This window comes from Saccoglossus kowalevskii, chromosome 3 (genome assembly GCF_978046115.1).
Source record: "Saccoglossus kowalevskii chromosome 3, keSacKowa6.1, whole genome shotgun sequence".
In the NCBI taxonomy this organism is placed as follows: domain Eukaryota; kingdom Metazoa; phylum Hemichordata; class Enteropneusta; family Harrimaniidae; genus Saccoglossus; species Saccoglossus kowalevskii.
In genome coordinates this window covers 46358168-46378293 of record NC_140643.1, presented here as the reverse complement: position 1 = coordinate 46378293, position 20126 = coordinate 46358168, and the positions used below count along the sequence as shown (strand labels likewise).

General features: G+C 34.1%; 1 protein-coding gene and 1 long non-coding RNA gene across 2 annotated transcripts; both read left to right on the top strand.

Annotated features, from left to right (window-relative positions):
- The first annotated feature begins 333 nt into the window (after window positions 1–333).
- On the top strand, window positions 334–18806 carry Pdhb (pyruvate dehydrogenase (lipoamide) beta). Its single transcript, NM_001184820.1, has 8 exons — window positions 334–380; window positions 482–544; window positions 1693–1896; window positions 2277–2384; window positions 8693–8870; window positions 9341–9543; window positions 17201–17342; window positions 17940–18806. Exons 1-8 carry the CDS (start codon window positions 342–344, stop codon window positions 18086–18088), a joined length of 1086 nt encoding a protein of 361 aa, NP_001171749.1. The 5' UTR covers window positions 334–341; the 3' UTR covers window positions 18089–18806.
- Window positions 6161–6614, top strand: LOC146748023 (uncharacterized). The gene is made up of 2 exons (XR_014928918.1): window positions 6161–6229; window positions 6380–6614. It is a non-coding gene; the product is annotated as an uncharacterized LOC146748023 (long non-coding RNA).
- Window positions 18807–20126: the final 1320 nt, after the last annotated feature.

Here is a 20126-nt window from a genome sequence, read left to right as displayed (position 1 = left end):
TGGTAGTAGTTAATCATAGTACTTGGTAATCAGTATAATAAAACAGATTATAGTGATAAAATATAATACCAAATACTACGATTACCCACTACCATTTTAAAAATATTATAACTATAAGGATAGGCGATTAACGGGAAACGAGCAATTTAATACAAACAATTTTTTATTTACAGTAAACAAACGAATACAATACATTTATTTTTGAGTTGTCTCGTAGTTGTTCGATTATTAAACACAAATTTAAATTTATAGTATACATGCGCATTTTACCCAAACACCCTTGCGTGCAGGTTGAGGAGAACTCTGGGAAATAGAGGTCATCGGTAAGGTCACTCGAAACAATGATGGCGGCGATCAGAACTGTACAGCTTTCTCGCAATGTAAATATCAAGAGTATGAAATTGTTCTCGTGGAACGTATTTTGAGTTGATTGCCGTTTCAGTCATGCAGTACATGTTTTCTATTGTTTTACATTTCGCAGGTTTTTTCAAAAGCCGTGTTCGGCCGAAACTTCAGCCTTTCTGTACCTGTATCTGCGCAAATGGTGAGTGTACTACTACAAGACCGCCGTGAGGTTATTCAACCTTCAAGTGACAACCAGTTTCTCTCTGTTCCACTTTCAGTAAATTATAAACTGTTAAACAGAAAGAATGGAACGCTATAAAGCATCAACGCACTGTGTGAATGGGCATATTTACATATTATAGACAATGTAAAGTTCGAGATTAAGACAAGTGACATGCCCTGTAAACGTGATTTCTTCATGTACACAACATTACCGGTAGTCCATTGAGTTAGTGTGCATTTAGACCTGTCACTAGTTGCAACAGAATTTTTTTCCCCAGAAACAGGTCACAAATATGCTCCCAAACAATATATCAAATATCTTAAAGGCGATGTTCAGCAATATAACACCATGAACTTGAAGTCATTCCTTTGTCCAGTGTACATCGTCCTAAATGCTCATCAACTGACCAGAAAGATTTATACACATACATGTAAAATACACATCGTTTGTTTGAAATTTGAACACGCACTGACCTGACCACCACTATCTTTCAAGCTCAAACATAAACAAAATTGGAGTTCTACGCATGATTTTATTAAGTTCAAAATTGTTCTATTTCAAACTGCGCATGCACACACACTATGGTTTCTTGAAATGCATACTAATTAGGTAACTTGTCACTGACAAAAGTCACTGAAAACATTTTGAGCAATACATGTAGTACCAAGAGTGAAGTATAAACGTGCCTCTGCATTCTCCATGAATTTCATAACTTGCTATGATCAGGGTAAAGAAAAAACCTATGGTTACTTTCAACAGTTTTCTGGAGTGTGATCAAAATAGTCTCTCAAAAAAACACCTTTACATTAGTTTTCCGATTATTCTTTCAGCTCGTATTGATAGAATCAGTCAATTTAGAAGTATCATGTATGCTATCGGAATGCATTTTGGCACAATTTTACAGAAAAGACGAGTTTTTCATTGCTCACAAATACATGTATTAATTTATGCGAATGAGATGATTTCAACCAATCATGTCATGCATCCCCCTTCCCTGACTACAGTAACCTAAAACTGTGGCATGTTTGTCAGTGTCTGTTTCTAATTCAACTCAGACAAAAAAAAACCTTGCTTATATTATAAATACAATGTGCTTTTGATACATAATATATTTTTGTCACTAGACTGTGCGTGATGCTCTTAACTCGGCTCTTGATGAAGAAATAGACAGGGATGAAAGGGTTTTCCTCTTAGGTGAAGAGGTTGCTATGTATGATGGCGCATACAAAATTAGCAGAGGACTGTGGAGAAAATGGGGAGACAAACGAATTATAGACACGCCAATTACAGAAATGGGATTTGCAGGTATTGCTGTTGGAGCAGCAATGGTAAGTTATGAATTCCTGTTATTACGTGTATATACATCATGTAGTTCAGAACCGGAATAGTGTTTTGAGTTCTGTCTGACAACATTTTTCTGACTTGCCCTGACCGATTTCGTTCAAAGTTGTTACAAAGACAGCCTTTAATGGTATGCATTCATGTTTAATGGTATACATGTTAATTAGTTTTTTTCAATTCATTGATACTTTATTGACTGGTGACCATTTTGGGTCCAAAAAGCTCCATTCAAACTTAGTATTGACATCATTCATTTTGGGTTACTGATGTTGTCATTTTCTTTTATGATTTTGTACAAAATGGCCAACTTCGCTACAAGATTTCTATTTCTCAGATATATTTTTACAGATTTTTATATTTTTTTCAGGCTGGTTTGAGACCTGTGTGTGAATTTATGACATTTAATTTTTCAATGCAAGCTATAGATCAAGTCATTAATTCAGCAGCTAAAACATTGTACATGTCTGCTGGACAAGTAAGTGGCAAACTGTTATTATTACATTAACCTTTTCACGGCCAGACTTTCTTGCCCCAAATCTTTCTGCACTTTATTCTTATATATTATACCCTAATTTTGGAGCCAACAAACAAAATTTGAGTTAACTTTCAGTTTTTACTCAAAAAAATTTAAGCTATTTTTGTCCAAAACTTAGGAAGGAAAGTGCAGATTATAAATGGGACTATTTTATGAATCTCTGATGAAAAGAGAGAACTGGTGGTATTCTGTATTGCTGTATAATACCTCATATAGGCACCACATTGATGCATTTTCATTACTGTCTGGCGCTAATTTGAGGTCACATTTTGGCTTATAAACTGCAGTTTGGTTTTTAAAATAGAATGAGACTAAGAAATCATGTTTTTTTGGCAGTTTTTAAGTTTTTTTTTTAATATTTTGGCGCCATTTTTCAGACAATTAAGGTAGCGGGACTATTATATGCTTACTTGTTTTCATCTTCTAATTGTGACCAAATGACTACAAATAGACCCAGGAAAGTATATATTTTTAGAATCGCCAGACTTCAAGCTTCTCAAAGGTGTGTTTGCCATGCCCGTATCTGCATTCTATGACCCGTTACTTAATCAAAGGTGAAAAATTACTTTTTCTGTAAAAAAAAATAATTACGCATTTATGCTGGCGATAAGAATTATTTTTTTCACTTTTCCTAGTTGTTCAATAGTCTGGTAAATTGAATGTGTCTGGTCATTTTTATTCAAGCAACGCGTTTTAAAAAATAGTGTGCTGAATTTCAATTACTGTTTTAGTCGCATTGCTCCCAACTCAAACCACAACTCGTTGGTAAATAATCGATGAAATAGTTTGTCTGGACACATTCAAGTTCTTCTCACTGTCATCTTAAAGCTGTGAAAATTTGGTGTTAATCCGACGACAATAAGTATACGTTATTTTTTGTTAAAGACCTTGTATTTTGAAAAACTCCTAGAAAACGTCCATGAAGTAACAGCAAAGATTTTCAAGCTTGTTTATCGGCACAATCAATTTGTTTTCCCATCAAGGTCTGCTTTAACATGTGTAAGGACATCCAAATGTGTAAGGCTATTGGAAACCAAAAAAATAAAAGAATGGGATAGCTATAATTGGATAAAATCGGCAGATGAAAACACCAAAATCAATGATTTTTTTTTCAGTGGCTGTGTGACCTTGTGTCTGACACATTGATATGCAAATGACTAATCTGTGAAACAAACAGGGGCGGAGACAAACCACTCAAATGTTAGGAAACACTCATTGTGTGTCAGATAGCTACTGATAACTCATCCTAACATTGCTTTGTCTTGAGTTTATCTTTGAAACTTATAGACACACAGATTAAACCTGTGTTATTGATTTTGGAAAACACTACTGAGGCTGCCTTGCTTCCCTTCAGAAAATCTACATTTTAACCAACTTACATGACATTCTATGCTGTGTTGACTTTATCACATGAAAGTTTATAGTGCATTTCATCAATTAATAAATAAATGTGGAAATCGTGATTTTCAACACAAATAATAGTCTCGCTACCTTAAATCATTCCGGACGCCTAAAATAGTCTGATTTAAATTTTACCGTAGTCATTGACGCCTATTCAAGAGTATGATTTTTATCATGACTAGTGTGAATGAGTAAGCTATGTTCCGACAATGAGCTGTTATCACTATAAACAATGTTAAATTATTCTTCTAATGCTCAGTTTATCTTTTGAAAACAACTAATTTTTTGTTTTTAAAAAAAATCATGCCTTTTTCCCATCTAATTCCAAGCCAAAAGATTGTACTACAATATCGGCAAATCTCTTCTGTGTTGTGTTCAATAACATTAACATATTTAAATGAATTGGCATCATCCACCATTTTGATTGGTTAATTAGCGATTTGACCTATCAGGTCAAAGAACTCTGTCCCAGATCAAAACATGGCGGATATTCTCAAGCATCGAGCGAACTGAATCATTTGCTTATGATGAAACTAAGTTTAAATTTATTTGCACTTCATAACAATTCAACAATTTTTTTTTTTATACGTAAATATAATCACTACTGAGTAATAGTCAACAATTAGAGGCGCAGAATAATTAATTAAATCACGCATCAAGCGAGAAGGACAATTCATTGTTGCCTTGGCAAGTTGCTTTTAATGCGTCACCCTGCCACACATGCACTCCAGAAACTCAATGCTATTCCAACTTACGTCCGCCAGTTGACATTCACAGAGACATTCAACTTTCACTGGCGCCTAATTGGTGTGAAAATTATCACTTTTTCTATTGTACTGGCGCCTAATCCAGGTTGGCGCTTATATGAGGTATTATACGGTACATCAGTGTGGTTAAATCTCATTTCTCTGCATCATTTCATGTATGTGCACTCATTTTCTGCTTGTTTTGCTACATCAAAGATGGTATTCAATATCTTGCACTTCAGTCTGTACACAGAATACATAATGGTTTCAACAACCATCCACTTGCCCCATTATACCAGCCAGCAGTGGCTGTCATAATCCACGCTCCAACTGGTGTGTCTTCTTGATGCGCCACTGGAACAAACTTGATTTATAAAACAATGCTAGGGGATATGCCATCTCTGATGATGTTCTTGTTTCCCCCAAATTGAATTTGAATGTTACAGCATTCAAGAATTATACTGACAAGTTATTTATTGTCTTCACTACAATAAATTTTGTCATGCATACATGTAGCTGTTAGAATTCTGCTTTGTAATGTTTGTAGTGGTAAGATCAGTAAAATAGTCCTATAAATTCAAACAGGATGGACTTCATGGTTATACAAGAGTCAAGTGTACATCACGGACTATTTATGGAAACTGTGTTTCCGCTGTCGCTCGTTTTTTTCGTACTTTCAGAAAAAATAGAAGAAAATACGAAAATATTTAATATATTTATCGTGTATTTTACGAACATATTTGGCTGTCAAAATCGATGAAATTATTTATCAATACCTTCGTACTTTTTATGATTTCACTGATTGAGACTTGTTTATAGGTAATTTTGTTCTTTTCAAAATCTGGGCAAATCTTTTTTTTTATTGTAAAATGATCGCTGAATACGAGCCGCAGATACGAGTATGAACAAATCAGTCAGTATGTTTGCAGCACGTAATAAATGGGGTCAAATGTACTAAGGTCCTTTCGTAGCAGGCGTGTCGTGTACAACAAATTCACGTGACATACCCAATGGTTGGCAGCGTTGGGTATAGTGTGTTTGTGTTTGTCTCATTTGAATTCCGCGATGGCGAAACGAAAAGCTGAACAGGATGGAAAGTTTGGATACGACATCCGTAATTTCCTTTCACCAGGCAAAACTGGGGACAAAAAAGCAGTACCAAAAGATTTAGATTCCGAAGGTAATTTACACGATCGTTTCGAAGTACTACAAGACACGGCGTCTGTGCTACAAGATGGCGCCAAGTTGTGCAGTGATGGTGAATTGGCCTCTAGTGAAATAAGCGCAACTCAAAACAATATTCCAAAAGAGAAAGATAGCAAGCGACAACGAAAATTCAAATATCACCCAGAGTGGGAGGTAAGTACCAAATTGTTTGTCCCCATACCGATTTAAAATTTAAATCTTGAAAGCGAGTTTACGTTAGCTTACGGTGTTAATTTATAAGCAAATTACGTATTTAACAAATCAATTTGCTTTTTGACTTGTGCAATATATTTGTTAAAATTTTTCTTTTTTTTATGTTAGTTGTTTTGCAGTTTTTAACTGTTAATCAACTATTTATGTTTCAGCGACAAGTACTAAGGAAAATGTGATTCATTGATGTGGTCTTGCTGTACTTTGCGCTGAAAGTGTCAGGTATAATATAATTATTGTATTAAATTTAGTGTTTGCATGTGTTAAAACTAATTATTAGTAGGGTTTGTTGCTGTATAATTAATGTTTACTTTGGTAAAATAGTGTTTTTTAGACTATCCATTGACTTTTGTTATTCCTTGTTCTTTTTAGATGACATACCAGTGGTTAACTTACGATGCTACAAAAAAAGTGATGGTTTGTGTTTGGTGCAAAGAAGCTGGAAAAGTAAATGCTTTTACTAATCCAGGGTGTCCATACATGGTAAAAGATGATTGCAGAAAACATTCTGATACCAAACAACACCAAGCAGTAAGAGATGCAAGGATGACTTCTGCTCCAAGGTTTCAGGCAACCATAACAAATTTATACCGAAAAGAAGAAGAAACCATACAATCAGCGATGAAAAATGTTTATTATATGGCCAAAAAAAATCATGCTAACTCATCATTCAAGGACTTGAACTTGTTACTAATCATGCAAGGATGTGATACTCTACAGGAACTTAATGTAGATGCACACACTTCATATGAACATTCGGACTCCATTCATGACTTTCAGAATAGTATGAAATTAGTCATTGATGAACAAATTATATCTGAATCAGATAGTGCAGGATATTTTGCCATATTGATAGATGACATGTCTGATGTTTCTATGGATACAACTATGACAATTTATCTGTGATATGTATTAGCTAGTAAAATAGTTATCAGTACTTATCAATCTTAAAGCCATGTTCTACTGCCTGCAAAGTGATGCTGAAAGTGGAGATAGTACAGCTGGAGGAATGCTCAATGAAATGGCTACTTTTGATTTTTTGGCCATATTGCATCTTATGGCAGATGTATTGTATTATCTTGGGCAGTTGAGTTGTGTTTTTCAGAAAACTTACCTAGATTTATCATCTGTTGATGGGCATATCAAAGCTGTTGTCAATGTACTTAAAAATGTGAAGGATGACCCAGGGCGCAGACTGAAATCATTTCTTAGTTCAGTCCCAGAAACTCCCAGTGAATTATACATGAAAGTAGCAGCTGCCAATCTTACAGATGATATTAGTTTGTTACAAGTAAATCTTCAAGTGATGAAGCCATGATTACCATCAAAGATAATTCCAACTTAAGAAAGTGGTTTGTTTCTTGCAAATCAGAATTTTTAGACAAGCTTGTTGACAATTTAGAAACAAGATTTCCTGAATCTAATTTTGTCAAGGCTTTTCATATATTTATCCCATCTCATTTACCTAAAGCAACATCTCCAGAATATGGTTTTGATGAAATTGAAACTTTGTGTAGTTTTTATGGGACACCCAAAACCACAAATGATGGTATGTTATTGATTCTGATAAGCTAAAAGATGAGTGGCCAGTGGTGAAGGAAATCTTGAGAAATAATTATATGCAATGTAATATTCAAGATACTTGGGGATCTTTACTGGGACCACAAGCTTGCTTACCTACTCATTATCCAAATATTGCTAAATTGGTCACAATTTCTCTTATAATACCTGTTAATACTGCAGACTGTGAGCGTGGCTTTTCTAGATACAATTTAATCAAAACCAAGGGGAGAGCTAGATTAAAAGTTTCTTCAGTGAGTGCTTTGATGTCTATTGCCTTGGGCACACCACCTCTGAAAGAAATGCTGTCCTTCAATTTTAGGAGGGCATTTCAAATATGGTGTTCTATGAAACAAAGAAGAATAATAGACACTTCTTAGTCTATTCAGCCAGCAAGTATTGTGAAAAACATAAATGATTGCATGCTAAAACTGATTGACAGTGTTAAACAGCTGACAAAATTAGACCGAGAAATTGACTGTTTTGTTGATTCTGATGACTGTATAGATGAATAGAAGGTCAAACATGTTTGGTAAATAATACCAGATTATTGTATGTCAAAGATTTATTAATAAATCTGATTATCTGCAGGAATATATTGTCATTGTGAATGGTTTGGTTGTGTGACAATTTCAGTAAGAAATTTGTTGGAACCCAATTCTGACTTTTCAGAATTTGTTTACACTTTTCAGAAACTTTTTTGTACCACATTCTGACTTTTCAGAATTTTTTTCATAGACCCAGAGGAAACACAGGGAAAATGTTTCACATCGAATATTGATTTTGTAATATAATCCCATCTTTGATTGTCAAACAATGAACCTTTGTGCAATTAAATGTCTTGATGACACCCTAAGATACTGAAATTTCAATCACAACCTAATCCACAGAAATGCTCAGTGATGTTCGGCTATTGGCGAAAAATTCCTGATGCAGATATCTTGCGGAAAATGTAGCTGTTTTTATTATAGTACACCTAATACTTATGTCCAACATATTGCTGACAATACTACTTTGATAGCATGACCAGCTTTGTAATATCAATTCAAAATAAAGTATTAAAAGTTTCATATTCCATGCACTTCTTGAGATTGTACTACATAGTGAATATCTCTCTGTTTACAGGTTCAAGTTCCCATAGTATTTCGAGGTCCAAATGGAGCGGCTGCTGGTGTTGCAGCACAGCATTCACAGTGTTTTGCTGCATGGTATAGTCACTGTCCTGGTTTGAAAGTGGTCAGTCCATATTCCGCTGAAGATGCTAGAGGGTTATTAAAATCTGCTATTAGAGATCCAAATCCAGGTAAACTACATACATTTTCATTGCTCTATCACAGCAACTTGCAACTGCAGCAGTCAATGTAGCTTCCCTATGTCTTGAGGGAGCCAGTCAAGCAGCTTGCACCATAAATAATATAAAGATATTTGATATTGTGGATGCAGAAACAGAGCTCCTGAAGTGTGACTATTAATTGGCATGGAACAACCAGTTGAATCATACTCATTAATTCCAAAAACATTAAATCTCTTTTGGCCACTATTTGGTGTAACTATATATATACATGTATATATATATATAGCAAGCACTACATCATTCCTTTCAATGTACATGTAGAATGTAAGAATAATTCCAATATTCATACATTTTATGTGCTTAAATATGTCTGTAATCTTGCAAAGTTGATTGTTTTATGTCAATGTGCATTTAGTTGTGCAAAATTTTAGTTGAAACCTTTTTGATAATGGACATGCTTACATTACCTTTCCCAACAGTGGTTGTTCTTGAAAATGAGCTTATGTACGGTCATTCTTTCGAAGTGTCTGATGGGATTTTGTCACCGGACTTCTTGATTCCTATTGGTAAAGCCAAGGTGGAAAGAGAAGGTAGCAACATTACATTGGTTTCACATAGTAAACATGTCGGAATATGTTTAGATGTAGCCAAAGAATTGAATGAAGATGGCATTTCCTGTGAGGTAAGTGTATAATTTTATCACAAATTATATGTGTATTTAATCACTCTCTGAATGATTTACCATTAAATACATATCCCATGGGTCATCCTACATCATTAGATTTATTAAACGATTTCAGTCATACTTACCGTACCAATATCCAATGTTGAACATAGGGTAAAACTTAATTTAATTGGCTAACTGTAGTTCGAATAATTATAGTTCCCTCAATACAATCGGTCATCTGGGGGCCTAGCACTCCCTAATTTCAGTTAACTCTCACAATAAAATAGGGCCATCTAAAAAAGCATTGGGGGGGGGGGGGGGTTGCATGAAATAATTGTCTCATTTGCATAAATTAGTATTCATGAGCAATGAAAAACTCATCTTTTCAGTAATATTGTGTCAAAATGCTTTCTGATAGCATACATGATAGTTATAAATTGACTGATTTTATCGTTATCTCATATCTCTGACTTGCTTTGACTGGTTATGTTCAAATTTCAAATATTCATTATACATCATGTCATAGATATACAGATATTTTAGTTTGACGATCCTATTAAAAATGGTCGAATGGTTGCCTTTTTTGTGCTAAAAAATCATCAAATATCAAGCATTTCTAGTATTTATGGATGGATTTCGTTCAAACTTATAACATATATTAGACATTACGAGTTCCTGATGCACATCATTATATTTTTCAGATTCAAAATGGATGACTGGTGCCCATTTTGTTTTAATGGATGGGCTTCTAGAGCTATTATATCTCTCACATGCTTTGACTGATTATGTTCAAATTTTATATATTCATTATACATCATGTTATAGATATATACATATATTTAAAATGGCTGATTTTGTTTTAATTAATGCTGCTCCAGAGCAATATCTCTCAATGTGGACAATGTTTTGACGATACTTGTTTGACGATCAGATACAAATGTCGATCATTTTAATGTTAGACAATCATCATAATCATATTCCTGACATGTTTATATTCCAGCTATATTACTATAAAACAAAACTATATATCTTAAATTCGATACTAATGGGGACTGTGCCATGCATGGCTTGTTCACTAGTACTATTGCTCAAAATGTTTTCAGTGACTTTTGTCAGTGACAAGTTACCTAATTAAAATGCATTTTGAGAAACCACAGTGTGCCTGTATGTGCAGTTTGAAATCGAACAATTTTAAGCGCAATAAAATCACACGTAAAACTCAGGCTCCAGCAAGATATTGTGGCATCAAACTGGCTGCATTTTTCTATGAAATTTTTCTTAGTTTTGTTGAGGATTATTCTGTAAAGAAATTGCTGAAATTATACCATATGTTCATAAAAGGGACGTTGTTGCTTTGACGATGGGCTATGGACGACTGACTTCGAAACGTTCCATTCAGATTGGATGCCGCCCTCTTTGTGCCAATCCCCCCTGCAAAAAAGGCTGACTTATACAAAACTCTGGCAGTAACCACTCATGTCTCCTGACATGAACCCAAATAAAATTATAGTTAAATAAGTATAAAAATATCTCCACACTATGTAATAAAACATCCCATCGATCTGATTGGTCCGTGCAAGCAGATTGAACTCTTATTTTGGAAAACAAGTGGCTTTATTAATTTGAATAGTTCTAGTAGTTTTAGATGTCAGCTTATATACCTCATATCAAATTCTCCCAACTTCAACTCTTTATGCGCATAAATTTGTTTTGTCTTGTGGCGATTCATCCTCCATTCCAAACCAGCCATGGTTTGATTGCATTTCAAAATTAGTAATTTTGTTAATGCAAACCTCTAAATCGTGAATATAATGATTACCCCGGTACTTCAAAAAAAGTCTTAATTTTTTAATCACAATGGGATAAACTAAAGCCAGTGTGCTCCATGATCTTGAACATATGCTCACAAACTACGATCTCGGTGTTAGTTTTTAACCTGCTGAAGCTGCATAATGGATGCATGGGATAAACAGGATATCAAATTAGTGACCGTATAATATCAGATTTATTAAACTCATCAACGGTTCAGAACAATTATTGAAATTATTATGAAAATTACTTATTTAAGGTAGAGATGCAGTTTATTTGTGAATTTCAATCAAAAATAGTTTTTTTCGTTTTTTATATAGATTTTTATCTAAAGAACATTCTGTGAAAATTTGACCAATGAATTCTTATTGGAACACCGTTAAAATTGCTGTTTATTTTCTGGTTAAAAATAAAAAACACTCGCACGTGGCAATGTTTATGTCCAATTGCCTAATTTGCATGAGTAACCAAATAACAGGACCTTTGATTGACAATATGCAAATCGAGATTGTACGGGTCATAGTTCATTCAATTCACGCATCATTCAGGAATGATTGAAATGTCCGAAAATGACGCCAAAATACACCCTAAAAGTCCCATTTTATTTTTTTCTAAATCCCATCCCGAATTTACGGCAGAATCTGGTCCCTCAAATAAGGGACACGTGAGCTTTGATTCTAACCGGATATATTGCACTGGGTCGGGGAGATACAAACTTTCGTGTATCTTTTGTCTAATGGGTACCTGTACTTCGATCATTCGCAAGTTTTGCTAGGTAGTGTGAGACAGCTTTGTTTGCAACCGGACGAACTCCGTTTAATTCAATGAAGCAAACAACTGACAATGCTAAAATAAATTGCAGAGGTACGCTAAAATTAATTGAAAACAAGCAAATAATTTCAATGAAAAATAAATCACAGAGAGAGGTAACTTGATACATTAACAACTCTTTTGACGCACTGACCGCTTCTCCGCGTCTGATGTTTTGTTTTCCTTGTCATAATACTTACTGATTGATGATTTTGTTTTGATTTTTGAGTTTTTTAGCCTGCAACTCGGCCACGACCTTTGCTTTTTCCGTGAAAAATGGGGAAGTTTACGTAAATTTGACGGAGATTCCATTTTTTTAAAACTAACACACTGTTTAGCACTCCGATTTTTTTCATTTGCTGATTTCTATTCGGAAAAATTCGACCGCTCGAAAATGCACCTTAATTTTGCACTCTTAAAACATGTCAGATTTCCAACACTAATTATTTAATCCAACACAAATTATTTAAAACCGGTCGAAATTTTTGAACTTTTACGTTGCAGGCGACCGTCGCCGGTAGTACAATAGCATGTTTAGTACGTACATCCGTGCGCTGATTGTCTGCGACTGTCTTAGAAAATCCCTGAATAAGGTTACCAAAATCGTAAAAAAATAAAAAAATGCCTCCTTAAAAAACGAACAGAATTCAAATATTTCTTATAACAAATATGTTGCAGTGGGAAAAATGGGATTGGAAACGTTGAACAAAACTTCTGTGCCTCGCGTTTCGATTCTAGGATTACGCGATTTGTCATTATTGTGCGTTCGCTTCCTGGAGTTGGTTCTCAATACTACATAACAATTATCGAGGATAAATAATTTAATATCCCACTTTGTACTCTTCACGGTAAACCATAGGCTCTGAAATACTCGTAGATTTTTTATTGAAAATACATCGAAGAGAAGCCATGATGTTTTGATCGTGATAAAAGGTCACCTTCCTAGGACCGCCTCCTGTTTAATAATTCATGAGATGTCATATTTACTGGGCATTGACACGTGTTTTTACCGACCCCATCAAAACACTGGTATGAATGACGTGTTTCTGATTTATATATTCAAGAGCAGTTGTTCTGGTCCAACGATTTTACATAAAATGTCTATGTCTATACGTTAACTTTCAATTTCAATAGTCTAGAAAGTATGACAAAGTATGACAAAGCAGTAATTCCCGGTTTAACGCGCAAATATGCAAATTAGCCTTTTTCTCGTCTTCTATTTTTGGTGAATTCTTGGGTTTTAAATTAAAATAGCTGATAGACGCTTTGGCCATTTGCCTCGAAAATTTCACACATTATTGACAAGGTGTTCCCCCTACAAAATGCGTCCGGACAGTTTATTACGGCGAGTGGAACAAAAATAACAAGTCCGCAATTAACATGGATATATAAATTATGCAAAAATAGAAAAGAGTGAACTTTGAGGTCATGCTGTGCGACTTTGAAAGCCGTTAGAGAGATGAGTGGATGCATTTGAATTAGTAGTATACCAAGGTATCCAGTGATGTAATTTTACCCACAAACGGACTTGAAGTTTTTAAGCTAATTTTTTTTAAACCACTTTTGTCCAAAAAAGCATATTTTTGACCCAAAATCAAAAACGCATTCTGGATATTTAAAATAAAGACAAGTTTTACAAAGTTTGTATAATAAGCTTTCAGAAAATATATAACATGTTGGATATATAATACCATCTTCATTGTCTAATTACTCAATTAAAAAGCAAGCCGAATAAACTGCATCTCTACCTTAAGAACACAGTTGAACTCTGGTGACCTTGCCCTTTGTTATATAATATAATTCCCTTTATCATAGTTTGTTTCAATATAAATATGCATTGTCATAATAAATTTTGAATACAAACAAGTTTTGGGGTTGAACCAACAGTGGGGAATCAGTCTACCGAATGTCCATTAAAGATGTAAATATCTTACAAAAACATTGGTGCCTTATTCAAAGTAATTCAGATATTTTAGTATAAAAACAAATGCCTCATCACATTTAGACGTGAATAGATTCATAAAACATGCAAGATAACAGAAAATCTTAGCTGGCTTTTGTCCAAGTATTTTGTACAGGTGTCTGTCAAAAATTAATGATTCACTGAGACAAATATGAACTGCCTCATTGTGTGACTACTGTATTATATGAAAAGTAAAAAAAACACCCTTTATGAATAGCTATCATGTTGCAAGCTCTGCTTTGTATGCAAATCAACTTAAATAGTTAGTTGGTGTCCAGTGAAGGGAGAAATCAACAGTACTGTTGCCTCCTGAGAATCTACATCTTCAAACACTGCAATCTTTGAAGTGCATTTTTAAACCAGTATTATAAAAACTCTATCATTCTGTTCTAATAGCTGAAACATATTCCTGTGAGTTTTCATTTGTCGAATGAACTGTTTGTCAAATACAGAATACATATATTTTAGAACAATTTTCTTTTTAAAATGTGGATCAAATGTTTTTCTTTTAATGTATTTTTTAGTCCCCATTCGGACGCAGTCCGAAAACGGGGACTTATGTTTTGACCTACGTGCGTGCGTGCGTCTGTGCGTGCGTCTGTGCGTGCGTCCGGACCTGCGTCCGGACCTGTATCTTTGAAATGCCTGGACCAATCACAATCAAACTTCACACATACATCATACATGATAGTATACATATGCACGTCAATTTGTTTCACGATCTGATTCAAGATGGCCGAATGGCAGCCATTTTTGTGCTAAAAATCATAAAAAACAAGCATTTCTCAGCTGTTTACAGATGAATTTTGTTCAAACTTGGTATATGCATTAGACATTATAGGACCTTGATGCACATCATTTTGTTTTACGATCTGATTCAAGATGGCCGAATGGCGGCCATTTTTGTGATAAAAAATCATCAAAATCAAGCATTTCTCGGCTGTTTACAGATGGATTTTGTTCAAATTTGGTATATACATTAGACATTATGGGACCTTGATGCAAATAATTTTGTTTTTCAGATAAGACTCAAAATGGCCGACTGGCGGCCATTTTGTTTTAATGAATGTGGTTCTCATGCCATATGTCTGACTTGCTTTCACTGATTATGTTCAAATTTTAAATATTTATTATACATCATGTCATAGATTAACAGATATATTGGTTTGATGATCCTATTCAAAATGGCCAAATGGTGGTCATTTTTGTGCTAAAAAATCATCAAATATCGAGCATTTCTGGCATTTATGGATGGATTTCGTTCAAACTTGGTACATACATTAGACATTACAGGTTCCTGATGCACGTCATTTTATTTTTCAGATTGGATTCAAAATGGCTGACTGGCATTTTGTTTTAATGATTGGGCTTCTAGAGCCATATCTCTTAAATGCTTTGACTGATTATATTCAAATTTTATATATTCGTTATACATCATGTTATATATATACATGTATTCAAAATGGCTGATTTTGAATACTGTTCCAGAGCAATATCTCTCAATATGGACAAGTACTTTTTTGACGATCAGATACAAATGTCAATCATTTTAATGTTAAAAAATCATATTCCTGGCATGGTTATATTCCAGCTATATTACTATAAACAAAACTATATATCTTAAATTTGATAACTAACGGGGACTGTGCCATGCATGGCTTGTTATGTATTGTTTTTGATTTGGTAACTTTGAACTAAACAGATTTTCTATTAGCTTCAGATCTTGATCAAAGTTTAGCACCCAGTTCATAGGAGTGCTTATATTGATTTTCTGACATCTTGTTTTCTGTAAAGATTTTATTGGTAGGTTTGCAAATGTGTATCAGACTGTGCATTCTCTCCATCTGTTGGTTTTGAAACCCAATATGGGATTCTGAGATACATTACCAAGGATATTATTACAAGATAAATCATTTGCTTCATTGAACTCATACAACAATGCATATTTCCACTGAGATCAGAGACCTTTGATGTGTATCACAAGTGATCAGTCAAGTAGAAACAGTCAAAATATTTTATCAGATTTTTGCATGATATTTTCATACAGGACATCTGTTGTTCAAACTCAGGGAAGACTTTATACTGATGAATAAGGTGGCCAAGTTTGGTGAAGTTTGGAATAGAATTAGTAAAGTTATTATGCACACAATAACAATTATTAACGTCGACAACAACACCGGACAAAATTTTCCCCTTAATATACCTTTCCCTTCCATCTTTGATGGTACGGGCAAGGTAAAAATCTGATATTGAAGTGTCATAATGAGTTTTATACATGTATAATGTTTTACTGCCAAAATGTTGAATAGTTTTGCACATTTTTGGCTCCCGTGAGCAGAGCACAAAAAAAAATTTCATATAATTATTTGTTGGAAGAATGGATGTTCCACTAATATGTCAAGAACCACTGGGTTTTAATTTAGGAAAGAATTTCCTTATGTTAAATTAGCTTTGTATAATAAATAAATATAAATTTAAAGTGTCAACTTTAGTTACACAGAATTTAATTCTGTACAAAGGTCAAATTAAAAAACCATGAATATTAATGAGCTTCAAGCGAAGTGTCAATGACGATAGAGTAGTCAAAAAAGCACTTTTTTTAATGCTGCGAATTATATAGTTTTTACAGTACCAAATGCCTATTGTATAAGAAAGTTGGCCTGTGTCATGGATGTGAAAACCAGGTGTCGTTTCAGTGATCTCCCAAATTATATAACCCATTACCCAAATCATCGCTCAGGGTGATCTTTCAGATTAATATAGGATTTTAACGGTGTTTACCAGGGTGTCCAGTTTGCATTTTTGATTATCAACTTGTGCTCAGTGTTCAATGCTGGAAATAATCTCCTAAATAAGCTCCTAAATAATCTCCTAAATAAGCTCCAGCTCAGAAGGACTAATGAATTTTTCAAGCTCCAGGTCCTACCAAAACAAAGCTGGTCCTGATTTGTTAATCAAATATTGAAACAGCAGTAAAATATCATACATGCAAGAATGATTTGCCCACTGTTTGTCTGTAATCTTCATGTTTGTTATGTCTGTCATAATTTTGGTACATGTATTTAACAATCCAGCTTATTTTCCTTTCAGGTTATTAACTTGCGCTCCATTCGACCATTGGATTTTGATACTATAAAAGAATCTGTGAAGAAGACTCACCATTTAATCTCTGTTGAAGGAGGCTGGCCACAATCAGGAGTTGGAGCTGAAATACTTGCATGCCTTAGTGAAAGTAAGTATGGTTTATAAATACAAAATTACTTATCAATCTTAGAGATCTAAAACTATTTAACTTTGGAAATAGAAGACCAAAATCCATGTTTTAAATATATGCATGTTGTTTTTGTTCTGAGACGTTCAAAACAAGTGACCTGACAGTCAAAATACTCAAAATTACAAATATATTTGCTAAAACTACAGAATTGAAGATATCTAATTTAATAGGGATCAACACAAGGAACATGTGTACCAACTATAGAAGCAATTGAGTTAACAGTTTTCATAAAGAAGTTAAAAATAGAATTTTTTTAACAAAAAATGGCAAAAATATTTGTTAAAAATAGAAAATTGAAGATATCACAAAATGGCAAATCTGACAGAGGTCCACCAAAGATACCTACAAACCAAGTATCAAAGCAATTGAGCTGGTAGTTTTCAAGTAGAACATGAAAATGTAATTGCTGACAGGTGGACGGCTGGACTGACAATCACTTGGAAATAAAAAGTACAGTGACTAAAGGCAAATTAATTTGATGTGTCTTGTAGGTAAATTCAATTCTTTCCTGGCACATGCAATAAAACAACTGACAAGTGTTTTCATGTCTTTCAGGTGATGCATTTGATTACCTCGATTCACCAGCTGTTCGCCTCACAGGTGCTGATGTACCTATGCCATATGCTGCTACATTAGAACAAACATCTTTACCCCAATCTCACAATATTGTGGGTGCCGTCAAGAGAGTCTTGGGAATCCAATAGTATAAGTATGCTATAGCAGCTGTGTATATACATAGAACTATCTAGAGACTACTGGGACAGCAATACAATTGCATCACAAATACAGCTATCATCTTGTAGGGTTACCATTATTTATTAATCCATGTAATACTGAGTTAAAATTACCTGTGTGCTACCAAATGCATACACATAAAGATAGCTTTCAAATAGTGTTAAATGGATTACAAAAAATTAAGTTCACACTGCTTGAATGGATTGTTTTGTATATGCTACACCATCAAGTTTTTGATTTCAAGTTGCAAACAATTTTACAAAATCTAAATTTGAATTCTGCTTCTTTGATATGTTCATGGGGGTAACTTTAAATCCTGGAATACCATGTCTAATTTATACTTAAAACCAATTGACTGAAATATTAAATATTCTAAACTGTTAAGTTCTTTGACTGCAATTCCTATTATCTCAAGTTAAATCCTGTTCTGTTTGTTCGCCATCTTTTTTATTTACATGATTACATGATTCCTGTTTTATTTTTAATGATATGCATGCAGTTTGCAAGATTCTCATTGTCCAACACTTGTAGATTCCTGTAAAAATTTTAAGTAGCAAGAGTGTGATGATATTCAACTGCTGTGATGTTTTAAGGAAAAAAAGTATGATGTTTTAAAATAATTCATTGATGTTAATAATATGCTGGGTATTTATAAGCAGTAGACCTCAATAAACTATTTCATACAACACAATCTCTACTCTGATCACAGCTGCAGTAATATTCTTGTTAAACTGACAGGTAAGGAAACAATTGAATTTACCTTGCAACACAAGTCTATGCTGATCACACCTGCTGTAAAATTCTTACAGGCTGGAACACAATAGACTTAAAACTTTTTATTTTACTTATAACTTGGTAATGCAACAAGTTTTCACAAATATGGAAGCTGGTTTTTGTCCTGGTCGTATCCAATGTGTTTGATGGAAAATAGAGAATTTTAATCATTTTCTTTTGTAAATTCTACTTAAAACCTAAAATTCACACTGCTCGACCTGGAGCAAAAAAGCGCTTGCAAGTCCTAACCATTGACACCTGTCTGAAGAACACAATGGAATTAGTTTTTAATTGAAATAAATGCATATTAAACTAATATTAGCCATTTCAATGAAACTTGATACAAAGATGGTCAGGGATAATGCGCAAATCTAATTACCTAATCATAGGTCTTCCACAGATATCTTTAGTACGAAATATTGAAATTTGGTTCATACTTGCTTTTTATTTGGATAATCTACAGATTTGATTAATTTGGGGTTCAATTCCATGTATAAATGTGCTCCTGTGACCTCATACAAGTGTAGTACCCCAAACTCTGTTGCAGATACTGTAATGACATGCAACTAGTGCTATAATGGAGGCATTTAACAAGAGATGCGACTAACTTATCAGATGACTGTATGTAGTCATCTGGTTAATGTGCATATATAATGTGTTAAGCAATGTATGATTATACCAGGTATATGGTAGAGTGACCTTAACATCATGCTTAATTGTATCATGTGGAGTACTGATGGAGGTAGGGACAGGCAACTATAAACACTAATTGTGTTGTCAGACAAGATATACACGTATATCGTCATGATTGCATTATTCACCATAGCCACTTTGAACCACCCTGATAACTGCTTGCAGTTGTATTTTTAAATGCTGTGTTTATTACATCACCTAGCAGAAAATCTGTGGAACTAATAAATTACTTGTTAGGCGTAATTACAGCCTAGGGTAGAAAACATGAATCGTTATAGCATTCATACACACACCTCACAATGTTTCAACTTTTAAATTGTCAGTTAACAAGGTCTTTCATAGTAGCATGTCTATGGGATTGACGTACTAGAATGAATGAGTTCAATTATCAGCGTTCACTTTTTATACCCGATATTTAGGGCATTTCACAGCACGTACAAGTTGTTTTTATCAACAGAATTCATTAATAGATTTCAAGTTTCATGTACAGTGTCAAAAGCCATACCTCTGCTTCCCTTCAAGGGGTCACCCCCGGGGCGA